Below are 25,077 nucleotides of genomic sequence, written 5' to 3' on the forward strand. Positions count from 1 at the left end.
ATTCCCTTTCAAAGTTTCAAAACTCCAGTAATTTCCCTACTGACTTAAGCTTAACAACGTATTCTTTTGACACTAAAAGCTCATGCATGCGTGCATTAAATACTACTCTGCATTTACCCTAGAGCTTTGTGGCTATTTGTGTAGCTTACGAATCAAAATCAGGGACGTTCTAGATCAGGTCAAGAGTACCGGAAACCGACCTGCCTGCATGAAGAGAGTTATGAATGAGGATGAAGCAAAAAAAGTATGCAGGGATGCGTGGCAAGTGAAAAGATGTAGTCTTTTCCCTCTGGGAAAAAGGCGTCATTTTATGTATTTATGTGTGTTTGTATGCGTAGCTTACAGAGAAAGCTTATCAAAGGTTTCACCGCGACCGTAACGATGTTTGCCCAAAAGTTTAGCTTTCAACTCTACTTAATAATTGACTGCGGCTTTGAGGCAAAGAGATTTCATTAGTGTTCGTTTGGTTGTTTTGTATGTCGGAGGAAATCATTAGTCCGGTAGAGTGAAGTCTATCTGAATCTCAATTCCATCATTAATTCATACAGCTGAACGAACTTTACAATGTTTTCGAGACTGTGGCGTCTGTCTACTCCGTTAGGGCTAAAATCTTGATTATATGTATGTAGTAGGAATCCTAATCCATATTTGAATACACATCCAGTTGCCTGAATGTGCAGGTTTCCTCACGTGGAAGACGCCTTAAGTAAAATACAATATTATCACGTCTTTATCATTTACGAGGCAGATATACCAATTAGTCGCAATTTACGCAGATAACTGCCCAGAAAAAAAAACTCACACAAAGAATCAATATGTTATTTCTTCATTACCAGAAATAAATAAATATTTACGGGGAAAATGACGCAGATTGAATCTCGAAGCAAGTTCGAAACTTGTGTTACAAGATACTTACTCAGAGATACTATATTTTATAATACTTTTAAATATAAAAATCAAAGATCCAGGCCAATGAGAAAAGTTTATTTGCCATAGCTGAGACTCGAACCCGGCTGTCACAGGCAAGCGTACTACCGCTTCGCCACAGAGGCCGTTAAACTAGAAATATATAAATTTTCCAAAATTGGCCACAATATCACAATGAACTTAATGACGTCAATACAACCTTAGATTAAATCTACTACCGCTTCAACAGCGCAAGCGTAGAAGAACCGGCGGGACAACACGCATACTAACACGTTAATAAAACAACAAACTTTGCAAATCATGATCGGATCGTATAACACTTCGATAGTAAAATCGAGTCTCACGCACAAGTCACGGACTCGGAATGAGACGGGTAACAGTAAAACAGAGTGTAAAATGTTATGAGCATTGCCGAGGTATGAGCGGAGATGTACACTTACTGGATTGTTCATATCAAAACCGCGTACATTGGCACGTTCAGGCTTTTTGATTTGGATACTAGAACCCTGATTGTTATATATATACTTACATACAATCACGTCTATATCCTTTGCGGAGTAGACAGAGCCAACAGTCTTGAGCTGATAGGCCACGTTTAGCTGTTTGTATTAATACTAGAATTGAGATTTATATCGGTCGGTCGGCTAACCCATCGCCTAAAAGTTTCACAAGTTTATTTTAACATTAAATACAGCGCTGTAATAACTCATTTCGCGAACGTTTCCGGATGCTGTGGGCTTATCATTAAAATTTATTGCCGCTTTTACCCTGACCCCTCATACTTCAAATAGTCTTCATAGCTTCCTAAAATAGTAGATTTTCGGGGTTAACAGGTACAACATTTCAATAAGCGTGCTGTAAAAATAGAAAAGGTTTTTAAGATCGGTACTGAACATACAGCTAAACATGGTCTTTTAGTATTTTGTAAACTGTTGGCTCTGTCTACTCCGTAAGAAATAAAGGTATTACATGTATGAAGGTATGTAATTAATCTTTTCTTACACCTGTTTTTTTTTTGCTCTGGACTTTGCTAACTAGGAATTTTTCTTTATTCAAATTGATATATCGAAAACATACAAGAGATTAACGAAATGTCAAACTACACTTACGTTTAACTTGCTTCTTTTTTACTGTTTTAAAGTGGCTAAAATGAGAAAGTTTTAGATCTTCTCTTTCGATCTCTCTTTCACGTATGCACTCTCCATTGTGCTTTGGGATCTGGTGCGCTTTAACTTCTTGGTCACATACATATATACATACATACATATCACGCCTATTGCCCAGGGGAAATACATTCAGTCAGAAAAGTATCGGGAATGGATTATTTATTTATGGTTCCAAATTCAAATTTTTGTTTTTTTTGTTGTTGTTAGATTGGCACAACTGTTTTCCATTTTGGCGCGGAGTTTGAGTTGCATCTGTTGTTTACATTAAATACAGTGCTATTTTTAGTTATATCATATCTAGTGTGTATTGCTAATTTCATAATGGATAAAAACATCGAACAAAGAGTTTGTCTTAAATTTTGCATTGCCAATGGAATATCGTGTTCGGAGTCACTGAAAATGTTACAGAAGGCTTACGGTGAATCGACTTTATCAAAAACTCGTGCTTATGAGTGGTACAAAGCGTTCAAAAGCGGTCGAGATGTGATGGAAGATTTGCCTCGCTCTGGTAGGCCATCAACGTCTGCAACTGAAGTTAACATCGCAAAAGTGAAGGAAATAGTGACTGAAAATCCTCATTCAACTTTGAGAGAGATAGCCACCGAACTTTCTGTATCTCACGAGTCGATCCGTACCATTTTAACTAATAATTTGGGTATGAAACATGTTGCCGCTCGGCTAGTCCCAAAAGACCTGAATTTTTTTCAAAAACTCAATCGCATGAGAGTCGCTGAGGACATGCTAGAACGAGTCAATTCCGACCCAACATTCATGAAACGCATTGTTACTGGTGACGAGACGTGGGTTTACGAGTTTGACATGCAAACTAGTCAACAAGCTTCGGAGTGGCGCCTTCCAACTGAACCGAAACCGAAAAAACCACGCCAAAGTCGTTCAAAAGTCAAAGTCATGTTGACTGTTTTCTTTGACTATCGCGGTGTTGTGCACTCGGAATTCTTGCCGGAAGGTCAAACGGTAAATAAGGAATATTATTTGAGTGTTATGCGGCGTTTAAGAGAGCAAATCCGACGAAAAAGGCCAGATTTGTGGAAAGAAAATTCTTGGATTTTGCACCATGATAATGCACCTTCGCACAAGGCCATCATTGTGAACGAATTTTTAACCAAACACTCAACAAATACCATCGAGCAACCACCATATTCACCAGATATGGCTCCAGCCGACTTTTTTCTTTTTCCTAAACTCAAATTACCACTTCGTGGCACCCGTTTTCAATCGGTAGAAGACATAAAAGAGAATTCGCGGCGAGAACTGACCTCAATTCCGGAAACAGCGTTTAAAAAATGTTTTGATGATTGGATTATTCGTTGGCGTAAGTGTATCGTTTCTAAAGGAGCATATTTTGAAGGTGATAAAATAAATTTGGATGAATAACAAACAGTTTGTGTATTATTGATCTTTTCCTGCTACTTTCTTGACAGAGTAGTACTTTGAGACCACAGAGACTACGTCTTTCTATTCGCCACAATTTCTTTCGCAACAACATTCATACGACCTTGGCCACATCTAGTAATAATATACTCGCAAAGAAGGGATCGTTACCACGAAGGCAAGATGTTAAATTTTTATTACGCACATTGCCTCATGCGGATTCAGACTGCGTTACATATTGATCGTATTGAGGAGAAAGATCTAGCGTCGGTAGTAGAAAAGCCAAGTTATCCGACTTTAAAAGCGAAGGCTTCTAATGTTTTAACTACATAATATTCGTTACTTCACTCGCGTTAGAGACGAAAAATTATAATCTTGTCCTCCTAATCTGAAATCCTAATTTTCAGAAATTCACTTTAAGTGCTGCCACATAAGGTCTAGACTCAGCGGCTGGGTATCTGCGTTGACATTTCAGTCACAATATCTGGAAGATTGATTCTAAAATACTATAATGTACCTCCTATTACACAGCCCCACAAGCTACCAAATGGACTTAGTTTGACCGTTATAAGCTACTTTCGGGCCCGTAATGACTATTTTAGTTTGATGATATTAGTTTTAATGTGTAATGCTTCGATGGCGGCCTGAGTCATTATGTGGAATTTTACAATATTAGTCTACAAATAGTTGATTTTCTTTTGATTACTCGATTTTTTTATTTATTGATCATTGATAAAGCTAGATTCGTTCGCCCTAAATATACTAAAATAAATCAACAAGAACAAAGGGTACATTTTATATTTGAAAGGCAATTGAGTCAACTAAGTCCTTCTCAGTAACTAAGAGAACTTGAATTCTTAAAAAGAGAATCTGAGGTGATAAAGCATTAAGCGATGACAAATTAACAAATATACGAACTCATTATCACATTTATAATATTAATAGGGCAGAACATATAAGACGTGGCCAGTGGCTACGGCAAAATTGTCTCAATTTTCTCGTAGAGGAACTACAACCTCTACGTCGTAGCACATGAGAAAACAAACTAACTAGGACTTTGAACGTATAAATTTTTTTTAAAGTGGCAATGCAATGGCAATCACTTTATCACAATTCAATCATTGAGCCATTCAGGCGAATTGAGTGCTTAAGATTATGTAACTGTATCCTGTCTACGCTGTAAGAGATAAAAACTGATACGAGTATGTGAATGTGTTATTTACGTTTTTGTTTCTTTTTAATTTCAATTTTACATCTTTCTTTATATATAGGTATTACATACTTGTAAATTAAGATTCCTTTATCTAATTATGTGAATACAAATATTCTTTGCAATATTTTATTTTTCCATCTTATGAAGATATTTCTGCGGCGATGTTAACACTTTTTATTATAAAACTCGGTACCCAGTCAAACGTGTTTACGAGTTTCCACACACTAAACAGTAAACAGCTTTGATGTCACGTTTACGATTCACTTCAAAGCTTTTAGTAGCATTAAAATGACATTTTATTTTAACACATATCTCACTTCTTTAGATGTTTGTGAATAGAAAAAGAGAATATTGTTCATTTTCATGCCTTTATCCAGCCATTAAATTATTTTCCATTTATTTTTCATATAAGATTGATATTATTATTTTTATAATAGTGTGGTAGATTTTTGCATCATTTATTCATAATTCTATAAAATCCTCAAATTAAAAATTTTATAACGATACACGTTACGCCTCGCGTGGCCTTTACTTTAAACTTTTTTACTGAAAATCTCCTCAACATTCCTTGTTTAGCAAATAAAAATCCTAATAAAACAGTCAAAGACTATGGAACCCTATTTTTTGTCCCGGTGTACACACAGCTTTATAAAATGTCCTGTACAAATACAGCTAAAAACTTTCCGCAATATAGTAATCGGTTATTTATGTGTTCTCCACGTTCTCTGTAACCATTCCATTCTCATGCAGAAAATAAAGAGAACATGGAGGTTTCACAATAATTGGTAGATAAAAAAACGGCTTTTAGGATAAGAATACTGCTTTTCACTCTATCTATTTTTATATATACATATATTATATGATAGAATTGCGATTCAAATAGTGACAGGTTGCTAGCCCATCGCCTAAAAGAGGAATCCAATAATAAAATTTTGTAATATTAAGAACTATTTTGTATAGCAAAACCAGTGATTATTTTGTTACTGAGTAACAAAAAAGACAACTTACGTCCGAAACTATTGTGCATGAAAATGTTCGCTAATTGAATATTTCCAGAATCTTTCGGGAGAAGTAAAAAGATCCCAGATAAAAATTTCCTTATTTTCCACGTAGTTTTCCTGTGGAGTCGAATCTATATATTCTTTAATGTGTGGCTTAGTTTTGTACGCAATAAAAGAGTTTGCGGGCAGATTAATTTATCGCCCGATTTTGTTTCCTTTTTTAGAACTTTGTATTCCGAGCTTTAAAGGGAATGCAATGCATACTCGTAATGTACTCGTATAATTTAATGGGAAACGTTTTAATGCAATCGAATTGTTACGATTGATATAATTAACTTTATTTACAGAAAATTTTATTTATTTAACAGAAATTAATTTTACATAGGAATTGTACGAGTATGCAGCATATTGAACAATATAAAATATCGTTTAATATTTTTTTTTATATTGCAAAATATCATAAAATAAAGAAATAGTAGAATAGAAATAAGTGTGACCTCAATACAAAATAATAAACTATCATATTATTTTTAGACCAAGAACAGCTTTTTTAAATTAGTAGCTACATAACTAATTAAAAACTGTATTAAAATTCTCTCTATTATATTTTCGCATTATCTTTCACAAAAACTGATTTAGTACAGTCTCATTGATTGCATCTGCGGTTCAAACTCAGAACTTAAACTACCATTCACTAGGCCATAAGTTTTCTTTAATTGCTAAAGTTATTTTGATAATGGCCAGTATGAAAACTGTTAAAAGAATTTTATCACTGATTTTAAACTTTCACATTGCTTGGACCATAATCTTGAATTGGGTAAGTTAGATTTTTACAGGAAGCGATTCCCGTCAGAACTTGCAATTTTAATGGGGCATCTTCACGGTTTGACGAACGACGCTCTGTGTTAATCTTCTTTCATTTGGTGAAAAAAGCACACCCCGGCCTCCTCTCCAGTGAGATGGAGATGCAACTAAGGGGAAGAACAAAAAGCTTTAAGAAAATATTTCCAAATACTGATTACAGGTGTCGTGTGGTTCCCGACACTAGAATATTATCATTCCACTTCCCATGGATGTCGTAAAAAACTAAGAGAACAGCCCTTCTCTTAGTATTGGGTGGTAACCTGTCGGTATTTGAATCTCAATTTCATCATAAGTCAAATAGCTGAACGTGGCCTTTCAGTCTTTTCAAGACGTTACGTCTAAATCCCTTGCGGGGTAGACAGTCTTGAAAAGACTGTTTAGCCGTATTCAGCTGTTTGGCTTAATGATAGAATTGATGCTTATTACATATTATTAGTGATGTCTATCTCTTTTCATTCAAGCACCTTTCATTCATTCTCTGAATATGACCGAACTATCTAAGCGTTCCCTATTATACTAGGACAGAACCTGGCCTCGTTAAAGCGGTGACCGGCACGAAAATAGCTAAGCTGTTTAGCGACGACTGAATAATTAAGAACGGGATACTCACGCGTCGTTGACCTCGAGGTGATACAATACGGGCGAGTAATTGCTAACAAACGCTGTTAGCGAGGAAGAGCAATGACGGTGAAACCGTAAAATAAAAAAGTCTTTCTTGGTTTTATTTTTTTATGTAATAATTTGAGTGCGTTAAACCTTAATCTGCCTGGTGGTAAGCTAGATTATGCCTAAGCAGACAGACACACATATAATCACGACATTGCAGGTACAACCGCTAGTCGGGGCCGTTTACTAATGCACGTTCGCTCCGAATCGGTACGACCGAAGTCGTACGGAGTCGGCGACATGCTGCACGTACCCTAAGCCTACCCTTCTCTCAAAATTGCCTTACGCAATAAATAGATGGCGCCATGCGTGCACAGACAAAATGCTCTCCCGTATTTTCCAATTCAGTTAAACTTATCTAGCGAATTGCAAAAGGTTTTAGGATTACGTATTTTTTTCCGCCTACAGGGTATCGTTACACAGCAGCATTCGCCCAAATTCATTGCAATTTAACATCTATTAAATGGGTTTAAAGTCCCCTGTGGTAAAATATACATTTAACATCTTAATTTTGAGTCTGATTTTGTAAATAATTGAAAAAGAGTAAAACACTACGATCTAATGTGACAAGACCAAAGTGTGTTTAGGAGAAATACCTTAATTGGGCGAATCACAAATTATTATTCACATGCATGCCTCCATATATCACATCTCAATCCTTAACGGAGTCTGAATGGTTTAATGATGGCATCGAGATTGAAATAGCGACATGTTCGTAGCCCATAGAAGGGTCCTAATTTTAAAAGCCTTTATCTTGATTGATTTTTACAATCTGCGCGGGAGAGAAGCAGCTGGTACACATTAATGTTTACCTTTCGCTTCGCGACTAGCATGAGAGCTTGCATTTCACGAATGTTATTCCCTTAGTCGTATTTCTCAACATTTATGAGAATTAAATTGTCCACATGGGCAACTATTGCTAATTGTTTTTTCCAGCACATTTTCCCGCATGGGTCCCGTCAGTACTTTAATTGGATTCAGTTCTGTATATACATTCAATATGATTGTCTGTTTGTTTCAATTTGCCCTTTGATCAATGTTGACGAATCCATTGTTTTGTAATCTTGTTTACGAACGTAACATGTGCATCGACTAAAGAGCGTGATATTCAAATTCTACCACGGTTATAAATTAAGGAATATTTTATGAATTAGTTTGACTGCTAACCAATGCTCTGACGAAGACGGAAATTATCATGAGGAAACCAGCATGTTTAGGTAACTGGATATGTAGCCATGATCCAATATGGGTTAAATTCCCCTGCAAAGATTGCGGAGGTAAGACGATGTAGATTCGTATTAAAACCTCACCCTATCGGGGATCGTGGTAATTTATGTACCTCTGACTCCGTACCGGAAAATTTAAGATGCAGCTGGGTCAAACTCCAGCCCCGTAGCGTGGTACGCGCAATGCCGTTATATCGCGCGAAAAATTATCGCTGTCTTCTTTCACGTCATAATAATAAGCGAAACAGAGATAGTTTTTTCACGCGATAAAAACGGGTTGTCATGCTACGGGAGCAGAAGGTGATGGAGATGATGATGGATGATGATGTCTTTTTATTTAAACTTTATTGTACAAATAATGTTGATACAATGGGCGGACAGTGTTAAATGCATTATCTGACAGACAACCTTTGGGTTATAAAGAGAAGTTAAGTCTTCTATCTGTATTTATTATTGATTTACGAGTATATTTACATTAAACAGCTTAATTATAAATAAAAAACAAACATAAGCCACACACCGGAAGTCACGAACATGAATCAAGCGGATGAACAGGGAAAGGCAAGTGGAAAGATTTAGTTTCTGCCTACCCCTCCGGGAAAGAGGCGTGGTCATAAGTGTCCTGTAATTCATAGGGGCGGACCATGTTATCATAGTAAATCTGTCCTTCGGGAAATTTCATGTACGTCATAAAATCGTGGTGAGTCCTTAGAATCTTATCTTTATGCCTTCAGGCCGGTCCATCCAGTTGCTTGAGATGTACAGTAACGTGTAAAAGTCTACACTTAATATATACATACATATAATCACGTCCTACGGGATAGACAGAGCCAACGGTCTCGAAAAGCCTAAAGGCCTAAGAACAAAAATCGCAATTATGGAACTCCTGATGCAGCGCCATGATGGTCCAGCTTAACTATAAGAAATATAGAAATGACACAATAACAAAAACTTGTAATTCTATTTTTAGGCGATGGGCTAGCTACCTATCTCTATTTTAATCTCCATTTTTATCATTAAGCCAAACAGCTGAACGTGGCCTATCGGTATTTTCGAGACTTTTGTCTCTGTCTACCCCGCAAGTTTCCGTATCCCGTAGGTAGTTACGTCTATATCCCTTGCGGGGAATCTTGACGTGACTATATGTATGTATGTACACCTTAATAAAAATCGTTCTACCACTCGAACAAAGTCGTGGGCATCAATCATCTAGCGAATAAATAAAAACGCTGAATTGAAATCCTTCGAACTTCAACAAACTCAACTCTTACGTTCCAGACAATATAACTCCACAGAACCCACTTCCATTGATTGCATTGAATTTTTTATCAGTAACCTTTTATTGTACACGAATTGGTATCGACATTAATTTGTTATGGCAACCCACACGATAGTCTCGTTACAGTAACTGAGCTAGTGTTGCCGAACTATCGACAGTTTCAGATAGTAGGCCTCGGAAATCAAGATATACTATGGATAGGTTTAGGAAAAGCAATATTATTGATAGTGCCGATACTATCGATACCGAAAGTAATACATACATATCGTCACGTCTATATTCCATACGGGGTAGACAGAGCCAACATTCTTCAAAAGACTGATAGGCCATGTTCAGCTTTTTGTCTTGATGATAGAATTGAGATTCAAATAGTGACAGGTTGCTTGCCCATCATCTAGTATTCCGAAAGTAATGAAAACCAAAAAGAACAATACTATCGATATAACCGAAGTGATGACGATTAATCATAATCATTTATTCCTTGAATAGACAATTTATACTATCGATGGTACCGATAAGCTCCGAAATCTTTACTTATATTATTAATAAAAGGTAAAATTTCTAACTTAAATGATTTTTAAGGGTTAATCTTCGGAAAAACTGAACCGATCATGAAAATTCTTTGGACGTTAAAATGGTGAACATAAACGTGAACGCGAACATTATTCGAGGGTGTTTTAAGCTATGTATATACTATGGGGGAAGCCGTAGCGGACCGCTAATTAGATTAACGATCGATGCTATGGATTGTTGACGTAAACATACAGTGCAATACCATCGATATTTTGACATTATCGCTAATTACGATTGGTTTTCCTAAAACTATCGACAATCTATCGAAACGCTATCTAGCGTCAACACTATATTGGACTATGTAAATTGGACGGGTTATGTCGGCACTAACTTGTTCTTTTTGTAGTTTTTTTGGGAGAGTGCCAATTTCCAGCGTAAAAGGTAATAAACAATGTTGATTTCATCTACAAAGTCAAGTTTTTATGACCTCATAGTATATTATTCCATTCCAAACATGTTCAGGTAAAGCTTTAGCCGAGATTGTGGGCTCTGTCTACCCCGCAAGGGATAAGGACGTGATGTTTGTGTGTTTTTAATAACTAGTGTCGGTATGCGAATGGTCAATATGCAAGTAATGCCTGTGGCACAGGCTCAATTCCTACCTCGCCCTCCACATTGAGGTAACTGGATAAGAAACCCACTTTACTTTGGTTCCCCTGCAAAAATTCCGGAGGTCAGATGTAACTTGACCCCACCCAATTCAGGATACATACATACATACATATAGTCACGTCTATATCCCTTACGGGGTAGACAGAGCCAATAGTCCCGAAAAGACTGAATGGCCACGTTCAGCTGCTCGACTAAATGATGGAATTGAGATCCAAATAGTGACAGGTTGCTAGCCCATCGCCTAAAAAAGGATTTTATAAGCCTATCCCTTAGTCGCCTTTTACGACATCCATGGGAAAGAGATGGAGTGGTCCTATTCTTTTTTGTATTGATGCCGGGAACCACATGGCACAATTCAGGATCATGGTCATAACGGATCATGGTCATAAAGGCGCACTCCGGGCTTCTCTTCAGAAAATTGAGGATGTTACCGAGACTAAAACCAGGAGGAAGAAGTGTGGCGTTTATAAAGGCTTTTAATAAACAATATACTTATTTTTTGTTGCAGGAGATGAATACGTGTATAGAGACGCGTCGGGCGGCATAAGCCTGATGTTTGCAGCCAACCAGACTTCGAAGACGCTCATGCCTAATACTACATTCGTAAGTTATGTTTTATTAGCCTTCATACATGCATATAATGACGTCTATATCCCTTGCGGGATAGACAGAGTAAACAGTCTTGAAAAGACATATAAGTCACGTTCAGCTGTATGTGTCGGAATTGAGATTCAAAAGTGACAGGTTGCTAGCCCACCGCTTAAAAGAAGAATCCCAAACTAAAGAGCCCTTCCCTTAATTGAACAGAACTTATATAAACGATCTCGTGACCATAGAGCTGCTACATTTATTTATGTAGACAGAATGGCCGGCCACTCGATATATAAGAGGCGCAATGGAGCGAGGCTGAGGGATGGCCTGCCGTCTCTATCAAAGCTATTAAATCATTGTGTTTTCAACATTCCACTTGAAGCGTTAATATTTAAGCAATAAATCTATGTCTTAGTTATTGGGTTATTTTTTTGTCTATAAAGTTAGATTTACTGATCTATAGTTATGATAAAAGACTAACATTCGTCCGGGCTGTTTATTTAGCACATAAGCATTTTTGACTCTCGCATGTATAATACAAGCTGTGCTCCGGGGACTTCGCTCCCGTAGGAATTTTGGGATAAAAAGTATTAATTACGTTATTCGAGTTGCACCAAATTCTATCAAAATCCGTCCAGAAGATCTTGCGTGAAAGATTAACAAACTTACAAACTCTGGTATTGAGTTGGATTTACTTAGTGTAGATGGAATAATCTAAACTAACTAATAATCTAAATCACTAACGACACAATGTAATCATATGCCTATATAACATATGGCAAACCAAAACCATAACAAACTTCTACCTTCATCGAGGTCAATGTCCAGCCTTGATTTTCGATATTTTATGTCGTTAATTACTTTTAATTAAGTTTGCCACTTGATTGAAAGTAATTAATTTATTTCTCTGGTGCTCCTGGGCCAGATAATGTTATATTCCTCGTGGCGTTAGTCCCGGTCACGTCTTCATCTCTCTAAAGACGAATACCTTATTTAGCCTCGCGAACACTTCATATTTTCACAAAATTTTGAATATCACAAAAAACTACGAACTTAAAAAATCTTTTAACAGATCCTACACACATTTTAAATTGCATCAAAATCAGACTAATTTTACGAAAGTTATCGCATTAAAATTATACATACTCCTACATACAAAAAATGTATTTCACCCCAAATATATGCCGTGTGATATTTCGTAAAAATAATCCCATCACTACTGCCTTGCCACTTGTTGGCTGGACATCAATTTATAATCCCGTCGACGTCCAATATTGGGAAACTCCATTTTACCTAGACATTATTGGTTCATTGTTTAACTTTGGCCTAGACTGCCTTGATTTTTCTAGTCATAAAACGGAACAGATTTCTGACTGAGATATAAATACACAATCCAAAACATTGGATTTATAAATTTTACATTTGGATATATGGTAGGTTTACTTAACCGATTTTCGCATTTGTAAATGTGAATTGGGATGATACGGAACCCTTGATGCGCGAGTTCGTCTTGCACTTGGCTAGGGTTTTTTTGAAATCTAGCCAATGACGTGTTTGAAGATAATAACAATACTATTTTGGTTTAGTCGTGTTCTGTGTCTGACATGCGAACGTAGAATTAGTAATTACGAACTGTATTTTTATCATCAATATTTAATTATCATCAATAAGCCTAAATTATTCTGGTGTCTGAATTATTGACTTGAGTATTTATGTATCGACTGTCTTGTGAATCTATATCTACATACCTTTTACACATATAGGGTAGTCAGGGACGACAGTCTTAAAATTTGTGAAAGGCCACGTTTGATGCAATTGAGATTCGGATATTGTGACAGGTTGCTAGCACACAGTCGTGTCATAGTCATAGCAATTAGTGTCGTGTGGTTTCCGGCACTTTAGAGTAGGACCACTCCATCTCTTTCCCATAGATGTCTTAAAAAGCCACTAAGGCATTGGCTATTATACTTGGGATTCTTCTTTTAGGCGATGGGCTAGCCTGTCAGTATTTGAATCTCGATTCCACCATTTGCCCATACAGCTGAATAGTCTTTGCGAAACTGTATGCTCTGTTTATCCCGTAAGGGATAAAGACGTGATTGAATGTATGCTAGAACATCGCCCAAGCAGCTAAGCTTAAAATTAGACTATCATTCTGTCCCTGTTTAAATCTCAATTTACCATACAGCTGAACGCGAAATTTCAATTTTTCCGAGACTGTTGGCTCTGTCCACCTCATAAGGGATAAAGCCGTGAATATACTACATTGGACATGATTCCAATACCATTAAGTGCATTTTCTGGTATTTTAACCGCAAATGTTAATGCTACTCACGACATAGGGCATGCAACATGCAATGTGTAAAAACCTATCTTTATTACATAAAAACACGCTTTTTCCAGAGCAGTAGAGAGAGATTACTTCGTTCCTCTTGTCACGATCCCTGCATACTTTTTTCGCTTCATCTACATTCATAATTCTACCTAAATAACAAAAAAAAATATATTTTCTGCATACAAACATTATATAACGTCTTCATCTCTTACGGGGTAGATAGAGCTGATAGTCATTTAATTGACTGATGACACACTATGCACGTCGTTGCCAGACTGTATAATATTGTTATTTTTTTATCATTTACATACTTAAATACAATTTAGAAGTGTCGCCAGTTTTAAAACAGTATAAATATGTTGGTCCGCTCCGGAATTTACAGTTATACCTTGGCGACCGTCAACTCTTTCCAATGACGTCACAAAACAACCCACCAAAAAGGATTTTATTTTCTAGTGTAAAAGAGTAATTATCTTGACCCAGCTTAAGTACTCAAAAAATGCGAGGATCAATTACAAAAAATATTTTTATTGTTTCAGAGGGTTTTAGAACCAGCGTCTTTCTCCGTGTCGGCCGATCGCCGGTTCCTGCTTCTGGCGCAGAACCTCCGCAAACTCCACCGGTACTCCTACCTGGCTCGGTACACCGTCTATGACATACTGACCACGTGAGTAGCCTTTTTTATATTTATATCTACATGTACATATCTTTCCATAGATGAAGATTCCTTTGGGGTTGGGATTCCCTTGTGCTCAAGGGCAGCACTAAAAGAGGAGTTACCGAAATTCCCACGGGAACGTTAATGAATATTAAGCGGGTAAGGCCATGGACGTTTTCCAGTAAATACAAAAAACACGACTCTTTCCCGGAAGGGTAAACAGAGACTACATCTTTCCACGATCCCTGCATACTTCTTTCGATTCATACACATTCATCACTCTCTTCATGAAAGTTTGTCAGCACAGTTTTTTGGGTACTTTTGGGCCAACCTTTACCAGGACGTCCCCAATTTAATCAAGGTAAGTTCCTCCCAGCTTCCTCCTTCCAACGTTTTCATTTACAAAAAAAAACCGTGATAAAAAATTTCTTCCCCATCCATATAAAACTATTCTACACTAAACTGTCGCAGACTAAAAGTGACATTTGACGTGGAGACGGCGGTAATTCGCCAAGTAAATGACGTCACGGCATGAGGGCTCCGTGGTTGGGGTTCCAATTGAGCTATTTGTACATGAACAGACATATATACCACGACACCGTGTGGGGCCTTAGCCAATTCGCACATTCATTTCTATTTGTTACCGATGTTAGAACATAAGTTTTAGTCACATCCCTAGTGAAAATGGAACAATGTTTGAAATCAAGTAGCCGAAGTGCATTATGTTTTGTCCTGCTCGTTTCGTTAGTTAGTAACCGTTAGTTAGTCTGCTAAAAATCAATGACATCTCGAGGGTGTCACCAGGTCTTACTAGGAGGAAGAAAATTTCTCAGGTTAGGTCTTCACAAGGAGCGACTTCCTTCAGCCCTCCGCAACCTTGCATCACAATCTAACCTAGTTTTGATCATTGTGACACATCCAGTTGAACTGAACGTGCAGGTTTCCTCACGATGTTTTCTCTTACCGTAAAATCAATACAGCTATTCAAATATCTGTTACCAACACAGTTTGTTCACAACACAAAGCTGAATGAGGACAAAGCCTTCTTTTGTTTACTACTTTTTTATTCCTGTAATATTTAAATGTAGTCTTTTAACATCCGCTTTCGACCTCGGACCTTTTTGTTCAGAATTCTATAGTGCTAACGATGTTGCTATACAAATAACCGAGTTAACCCTACACTATTATGAAATAGAGGATGTTAATTTAAAATTTATTTCAATACCGCGTGCACAAACTCTGAAAGGAATATAACATTTTGCTTGTTGCCTACAACCAAAACTAGTTAATGTAATTACATTAACTAGATGTAATTACATTAATAATATTCAGCAGCTTGTAAATTTACAAGCTGCTGAATATTATAGGATAAAGCACCATATTTTTTACTCTTAATAGTACATACAATGTCACGTCTCCATCACCCAAGAGAGCTAATAGCCTCGAAATGGGTTACTGATGGATATGACATTAAAAAAAAAACATTGCTAGCCCATAGTTTAAAAAAAGAATCTTAAGTTTATAAATGTACCATACGGTTTATAAAAATGGTATGGTACGTACCTTTTAAAAACATTTGAATTCTTGAACTTATACGGAACCTATTCAAAAATCCATTTATGTAGGTCGTCCCATCTTGTATCCTCCCATAAAACAGACGTTTATGAAGCGTGAAGTTTCCGCATCAAACAGCGAAGCCTACTTAAAATTCCTTCTTTCGCGCTATGTTGGCCTAGTAGCTAGAAATGGAAGACGGAACGATTTGCATAAAAGTTAGTCGCGGCATTTTTGCCGAAGTTATTTTTCAATTTAATAAAAATGTAATACATAGTTGCAGATACTACTCGTATTTGGCTTTTATGTGCACCTAGTACGTGCTTACGAAAATAAGTTTTTTTTTATTTACTCTTCCTGCATTTTGCTTCTGAAATTATAGTCTGGAGAAAGGCATAGGTTACTTTTCATCCCGGTAAATAAGTTCCCGTGGAATTTGTAAAATTTAATCTTTCCATTGGTTTAAACGCGTACTTACAATGTAAAAATTAAATATACATAGATGATATACTTAATTGGTAAAAAAACATAAAACATACGAAAAATAAAATATCCGCGGTTCCCCAGGCATTACACCTAGCTTTGTGGTAGATCTTCCCTTTGTGTCGGTCGAGCCCGAAACATCGCTTCCGCTACAAATAAAAAGAGGTATGCAGGTAACGTGGCAGGGAAAAAAGAATGTCTCTGCCTACCGCGAAAGTACGACAGTGCGGTGAAGTACGAGGTATAAAGACGTATATTAAATCCTTCTCTGCCTACCCCTCCGGAAAAGAGGCGTGATTTTTATGTATTTATGTATGTATTAAATGCAAAACAATGTCCTATCTTCAGCGAACTCATTAAATTCACTCCGCTTCCGAAACGATCTAATTCCCATCAAATAGATTCGTCAAGCACAGAATCTCACACGCTAACTTTAAATTAAATTCGTATACGATTAATCTGTTCGAAACAAAGCCTTTTGGGCCATGAAATTGTAAGATTCGCCGGGGTCTATTCACATCAACATAATCGTACACTTCTTCCTCCTAGCGTTAGTCATAGTTACAGCCGAAGCTCTCTGGAGAGTAGCCAGGATGTGCCTTTGACCAAGTAGGTATACCAGCTCTCGTCCCTAAGGATTTAACCTTGGATAGTTTCGAGTACTTAGGCGGTATTTAAACAAAATAAAATACGGTCTTAAGGTTTATTCGTGAAAGTGTTACACACTTTTGCATTTATGATATTGGTATGTATAGTATGGTGTATTTATTACACAATTTTCAGTAGATGTGGAAGCTCCCTATATCTACCATCAAAAGATTAATTATAGCTGCCACTAGGTTTCTCCCCCAGACCTTAGACTGTTCAAAGCTGATATTGATTGCCCTCTCGTCGGATACAGCTCAATCTGCAAATACACATATAAATCACGACTGCTTCCCATGGGGGTAGGCAGAGGCTATGGAATAGAATTTGAAAAACGATCCTTAAAGAAATGCCGTGTGGTTCCCGCACTTTATAACATCACCACTATCTACCACGCATCTTTTTCACAGGAGCCACATGGCATACTAGTTTTCTTAATTTATTTAGCAATACCGATTTTCGCAGTGTTTAAGTATCACTTCCATAGAATTCAGAAAGATATAAGATTATAGAAGTGGTAAATTGGTAAGAAAAGGCAGGAACTTTCATTTTTTCTATTAAACAAGGAACGGCGGTTTCTATATTTATTTTCATGTTGTTTAAGGGTTTTTAAAAACCATCAAACACTCGTAAATTAATTAATTGTTCAAATACAGACAACGGTTCGTTATATTTAAATATGGCATTTCTACTGTCTTACAATATTACGATATCTGTGTTATAATTATTCTATGTTTCCGTGGGAAGGTTTTGTTATTTCACGTACCACTCGTTAAGCCGGGTTATGTCTGGGGTCCAAAATGCTGCCTACAGGGATTCGTTAAATGATAATGACTTTGTGTGTGGGTTAAAATAACGCTCATTTCACTAACAAGTTAGACAGGGAAAATGTACAGTACACCTGCAAAATTCCATATACAACTTTGGGAACATTTGCTATGAAAATTTGTGTATGGAGGTTTGGAGATCACTGTACATTCAACGGCAGGGAAATATGGCCCTCTATTTAAACAAACAAAATCATAGGATGTTGAGTTGCCTTGCACGGCATTCCGAGTATATGCCGTGCTAATAGAAGCGCAATTGCACCCAATTAAGGTGGAAAAAAATATGAAAAAGTAATTTAAGGATAAGGCAAATAAGCTCATCAACTTGAAGCTGGAATGGAATGTTGACTCTGACTTCCTCGTATGGTATAACATACATACATATAATCACGTCTATATCCCTTGCGGGGTAGACAGAGCCAACAGTCTTGAAAAGACTGATAGGCCGCGTTCAGCTGTTTGGCTTTATGATAGAATTGAGATTCAAATAGTGACAGGTTGCAAGCCCGTCGCCTAAAAGAAGAATCCGAAGTTTTTAAGCGTATCCCTTATTCGCCTTTTACGACATCCATAGGAACGAGATGGAGTGGTCCTATTTTTTTATTGGTGCCGGGAACCACACGGCACTATATGGTACAGTATGGTATAAAGACGTGGTTTATGAATGTGTGATACTTTATGCAATCCTATACATACTCCTCATACTAAAGGTGTGAATTATATCACCTTGTAACATATGATATTAAATTTATAAAGGTCTCCTAAACTTCCTATAATTAATGACTTCACAACAATATGTTTTACACTCGGGAATATTATATTAATGGTTACAGCGGCATCTTGTTATTAAAGTTACTTGATGCATTAACCTAATGACGCTTTTAGACAACACCTACGAGGGCTTTTGTGCTTAAAGCATGGAATTAGAATTTTACAATTTTGCCCTCAGATATGGCGTAAAATGATTGTGCCGTTGTGGATGTCGTAAAATCAGACTGAGTGAATACATATTATTTCATTGCAGTTTTTATCAAACGGTAGTCGCATCGTGTCCAAACTTGTTTTACCCAGTTCAACAAAACCCGGGCAACAGAGGTGAGGATGCAGCCATCAAATGAGTTGAACATACATACATACATATAGTCACGTCTATATTCCTTGCGCGGTAGAAAGGGCCAACAGTCCTGAAGAGACTGACGGGCCACGTTCAGCTGTTTGGCTTTATGATAGAATAGAGATTCAAATAGTGACAGGTTGGTAGTCCATCGCCTAAAATAAGAATCCTAAGTATAAAAGCCTATCCCCTAGTCGCCTCTTACAACATCCACGGGAAATGAGATGGAGTTGTCCTATTCTTTTTTATATTGGTGCCGGGAACCACACGGCACTGTGAAGAAGTGAAGTGTGTATAAAACATATTTTTTTCATTGTTCACAGGGAATCCTACCCCCTAACCCCATTGCCAGACGAGGTCGGCGGCGGCGTGATCACCGAAGGGCCACACCTTCTCCTTGCCACCTGGACTCCTAAAGGCCACGGTCTGATCACGGTGAAGGACTACGACATATACTACCGACCAGCGCCGAGGTCCTCCACCGGGTACCGCGTCACGGACTCTGGCGTGCCCGGGACTGTGCACAATGGCGTGCCTGACTGGTTGTACGAAGGTAGGTTTATTATTGATTTACCTCTTCTTCTGCACTGACGCCTTGGTAGCGGCAGTAAACTTAGTTTTAAGTAATTTATTTGGCATCAACCGATGTTGTGAAACAAAAAAGATTTGACAATTATTGAGCGATATACAGGGTGACATTTAAAACAACTGCATCCTTTTAAACATAGACTATACCCATGCTTCTGAGCCGTTTGAACCTATTTTTATTTAAATTAAACGTCATCATTTTCACATTTAAAATCTCTCAAAAACTACGTCACACGCTTTATTAAGACCAATATTACAAAAAGAATTTGAAACTAAACATGTAAATAAATATCTGAAAAATAAATTATTTTTCTAGTATCAAAATCAAGTAAAGTACAGAGTTGTCGTGATCGCTCAGCTGAATGCATTGTGTCGTTGACCTCTGAATCTTACGCGTCGCTTTTCTGCCGGCCGGGGTGATATTACGTATTTAGGATCGTGGATTTTGATACTTTTATTTTTTTCGTACTTTCTGAAATATACTGAATTTTTCTTTTTACGTTTTTAAATATCCTTTAGATGTATTATCACTTAACAGTTAAATTTATGCAGTTGAATATATATAGATGTATAGATAGTATCCTATAATTATGAATAAAAATTTTGAATTTGAATTTGATTACTTGGTCAACCTCCTTTTTTGGGAGAGGAGGGTTAAAAATTACAATTAGCGAGCATCGCGAGCTATGAACCTGTGGCTGCTCTTTAGGAAGACGCTGCTGCCTATTCCCTTCCCTGCATGTACGGTGAGCTAAGGAGATAGCTATGTAATCTCGCCTTAATTGGTGTATGGAAGGTGGTCCAGATATCGTCTGAGCCGTGTGTGGAATAAGCACTCTCACCTAGTGCTGGTATTACAATATACTGCCCACTTTTCTAGAGAGGGACTACCCTTTCTACTGAATGCGCCACTAAGGGGAATGAGCACTTTCACCCAACCATGATTCAGCCACTATCAAAGTCAACTGCTAGGAAAAAAACCTGTTCACCGAAGACACTGGCGATACTGTGCATAAATGGCGTTCTTGGCTCGTTGTATAAAGGTAGAAAATCATTCTTATTTTGCAGCATATTGAGCTCTGGATATTCTGCTCTGTCAGCATATTGAGAAAGGTTTGTTTCAAAGCACGTTTCTGTTTCTCAATTCAATGATGATATTGCAACATTTTACTTACGCTAAAATAGGATATAAAGGAAATTTAAGATATGATACTTAGGAGCTGATAAGGTAGGTAGGGTTAATTCACACAATTAGATTGGCAAATCTTCTTTTATAATGCTCATGGCTCTACCTCTTTCCCTTAGATATCATAGGTGCAATATGGCATGAAATCAATTCCATTGTCCATTTATACACTGCCAGATCGAATAACAAACTTAAAACAATAACAAATACATTCGTCTTCATGTATATTAGGTATATAAATAAAATTAACTGTTACATTACTCCACTTTGAAGTTATAATTAATCTTTTTGACGGATTGAAAATCAAATGTATAATTTTAAAAAATATGTTTGCATGAAAGCTTTGTAAATTGCAAGTCGTTATATCTCTCATTCCAGGAACTCACAAATCCTATCTCTCATTTATAACAACTAGAAAAGTTGGAATGGTCACTTTAAACACTCCTCGCTGGCTGAAAGCAATGATCATTTTATTCTGTTAAAGCTGGTTGTAAATGAGATATTGTACCTGTATAGACTGAGAGCTAATGTTACTTTATGTAAAAAGAAATAAACGGTAACAGTTCAATTGAATAAGTTTAATGAACTATGTGTAAGTTGAATGTGATTCAGTTAACTTACGTTTGATTTTTGGTCTTTTAAAGGGAAAAAGTGATTAGGCGTCAAGTCTGTAAAAATAAATATATCAATAGTGATTTAATAGTGTCACTCGGAACATACAGAAAACGTATCATTGTACTTGAACACAAAATGGAACAAAATATTTCATTGAAACTCTACTTTTCAGCACTATATCGACAATTTTTCCCCGATAAACGAAGGCCTAAATTTTATCCCTAAATTATCCATGCATTTTATTTTAATATAGTAGATACGAAATTTCTGCTATGGACTTGGAAACCTAGTTAAATCTTCTACTAAAAGTAGTTATTATATGTATACATGAAAAAAATATTGCACAGATTTACAGGCAACCTTTTTTTTAGCACTGTTTTCGACGAGTTTAACTTTAAAGAAAACATTTTTGACTAAATAAATCCTTCCTAAAGCTTTAATCTCACTTTACGAATAAATGCCAGGTCACTAAATCTCACAAACGCCGTTAATAGAACAAAAAAATATCTCAGTAAAAATGATGGCTAGCTCCTCGCCTATAGAGTTTTATCTAAATGACTCCCCTTTTTCAGCTACAATACTCTTTCATTTGAAATACCTTGTGTTGCCAGATTTCAAGAACCATTTCTGTTTCTAAGGCTGTTTAAATAGGAGATTTGTAAGATCTTTCTTTTTCATCGTACCGCATTATTCTTAATTTGTTTTTTTTTCTTTATTTTTAACATTTATTTAAAGGCCCTGCTTAAAACATTATTATTTATTGCAGACATGTAGTGCTCATTTGCCTGCGGTCTTGAAGATGAACAATCATTCATATAATCAAGATCCATAGATAGACAGACTCCACAGTTTGTTAAAGACAAAGGCCACGTACATGACTTAATGATAGAACTGAGATTCAAATAGTGACAGGTTGCTAGCCCATGGCCTAAAAGAAAAATCCCAATGTTATATGTAAGCCTTACCCTTGGCTGACTTTTACAATATTCTATTATTCTATTTAAGGTGAGACGAGAGATAATTATCTCTCGTCTCACTCATCTTAAAGTGTTCCCAGTAGCACCCTCCGCTACTATGGATTTAGGAACTCAAATCCGCTGTCAGTAAATTTTTTTTAAAGATCCACTTTGTCTCATTGTTTTTTTATTAAATCCACTGGTTTTCAGTTTAAAGACCCATAAAATCATAAATTACATTGTTTTAATCATAAAGCGTGATTAGTAGGTACAAACTCAAGGCGGGTTGTTCTGTGCTCTGTGCACAAAATGAAAATTTCAAATGACTCCTTTGATGTAAGGTTCAAGTGACAACTTGAAACATTCAGTTAATTAGAATCATTTCAAGTTTAAGTTCTACTCGTGGCAACTTAATCACTAAGATTATGTCTGTCATTTAACTTGTGAGGTTTTAGTACGAGAGTAGATTTTCTAGGTATTTTTGTAATCAGTCTATAATAACTCTTTTGTTTTTGACAGGTCACAGCTTTTACTTTTATATAAGACTACCTGGCACCTGATATTAGGTATTACATTTGTTTTTCATCTGTATAATTGACACTAGTACAAACATGTAAATATTTGGTAGCCTAATCAACCTGCTATTATGATACTTCGTAGTATTTTGCCAATATAAACTACCAATGAGATCATCTCCCTAAAATGGAAATAAATATCCATTATTTTTTTCCGTGACCAATCACAATTTGTCAAAAAACAACAAAATCGTATTACCATGAAATTTTCCATCTCAATTTCATTTTGCAAATGGTATTATACAATCGATAAATATCGACTTTCGGCGAACAGAGAAAATTAAAATTGACTTAGAAGTTATTCTGTTATGTTCCCCTTTGTCCTAATTGCGTTATCGCCTCGAGTTTACTCTGAATGAGATAAATGCTTTCTGATTGATACTGATGAGATAATTCTTTAAAATTTATACAAAATTTTTAAACTATATACATTATTATATACATAAATCAATGAGGAAAAGTATGCAAACTACGTTAGTACATATGACGCCTTAGCCTCTTACGGGGTAGATTATGTTAGTTTCGACCAAACTCAAATTCCATTATCAACTTGACTTAGTGATGGGCAGATAGTAACAGGTTGCTAGCCCATCGCATAAAAGAAGAATCCCAAGTTCAATTTCGCGGACAATTTGCACGGACATAGAAGCAGTGCTGCCAGACCAGCACGGAAGTATGCGCTAAAGATTTTATTTTTATTTATAAAAATAGGTTCAAATCTAAAGTGAAATGAGGAACACGCCGTCATCTGCCCACGTCGCTATGAAAAATGAATGTTTTCATTTCATCAAGTCACCGTGCTTTTATAAGATTTTCCATTGTTGCCCCGGAAACACGGAAACGGGGATCAAATGATCAGTATTACCAACCCAAAATAATGAAAAAATGCTCAAAAGTGTAAGCTAATTTGGGTCTTTAATAGTGTAAGACGTCTATAAAACTTGAAGTCTTGTGAATATTAGATCGCTCTACCCCGTAGGGGATAATAAAACGTGACATAAATGAGAAGTTTTTTTTTTGACCAACCTTGACATGGCGTCGGCACAATATGATAGTAATTGTTTTACATATACATGGTAAGCAATGTAAGGTCCTTGGCGGTACACGGAATTAATTCCAAATAATTCTTTTTCACTCCTGTTTTGAAAGACTCCAAACCGTAGGTATCTTGGAATATATTTCAAAAAAGCTACTGTTTTTCCCGGAACTTTCCTCCGAACAATCTCCAACAAAGATAAAAACAAAATTAAATAACATTTGGCACTATCAACGGGTCTCGGCAGGTTCTCCGTTTATCTTTAGCACACAATCTCGTGAGTACATCTTTTTGAAGTTCGCAAAAACTTTACTCGTAATGAAAAATTATCATTTAAATGCGCGTTCGCCGCAGGGAGCGGTTTTTGTTTGCAGCTGGAAGTTTACACACGGTCGTGAAGAATGGCTAGTAAATCAATCAATATAACACTTACACCATTGAGTGCCCGACAGAAAACATAATAGACGGAACTGATGGTGTAAGTAAAAATTTTGCATGTATCTTACTAATTTTTCTTTAGCGTTTTCGTATATCGTCGTAACTTCCTGTTTTCAAATTACAGCAATCGCTTGGTTCACCTTAACCTCCCTGAATTGGGTAATTCAGGTTCTCACAAAAGCCTTCGCATCTTATATGTGATCTCTACGTATGCAGCGGAATTAAATCCACTTTGGATCATAGTAACTTGCATTTTAAATAACAGCGAAACTTACCTACTATCCAATCAGTTAGTTACTTTTCTTGATTCCTGAAAAGCCACGCAAATTTTAAAACATGATGTTTCTTTAATGATAGAATTGGTTATGAATAAAAGAAAACGTCATTCACCCCAGTCAATTTGCGGATGACAGTCAGTTTGTGGCTATAAAAAATTATGCGTAGGCTTTTTTGTGAAATAACCCGGCCCGAGTGTTATACTATTATAACATCCGTATGTCTCAAACGAAACGATAAAGGAATGGAGTCGACAGCCGGATTTCCGAGTAAGATTGGTG

At 36.6% G+C, this 25,077-nt stretch overlaps 1 protein-coding gene across 1 annotated transcript in view; it reads left to right on the top strand.

The window, feature by feature from the left end:
* Window positions 1-25,077, top strand: part of LOC106135818 (inactive dipeptidyl peptidase 10) — a 105,868-nt gene that overhangs the window by 59,349 nt on the left and 21,442 nt on the right. Inside the window, exons 4-6 of the mRNA XM_060951164.1 lie at window positions 11,428-11,522; window positions 14,385-14,512; window positions 19,450-19,679. Coding sequence (XP_060807147.1) covers window positions 11,428-11,522; window positions 14,385-14,512; window positions 19,450-19,679 — 453 coding nt within the window. The remainder of the gene's footprint in view (window positions 1-11,427; window positions 11,523-14,384; window positions 14,513-19,449; window positions 19,680-25,077) is intronic.

Source organism: Amyelois transitella, chromosome 24, assembly GCF_032362555.1.
Source record: "Amyelois transitella isolate CPQ chromosome 24, ilAmyTran1.1, whole genome shotgun sequence".
Lineage (NCBI taxonomy): Eukaryota > Metazoa > Arthropoda > Insecta > Lepidoptera > Pyralidae > Amyelois > Amyelois transitella.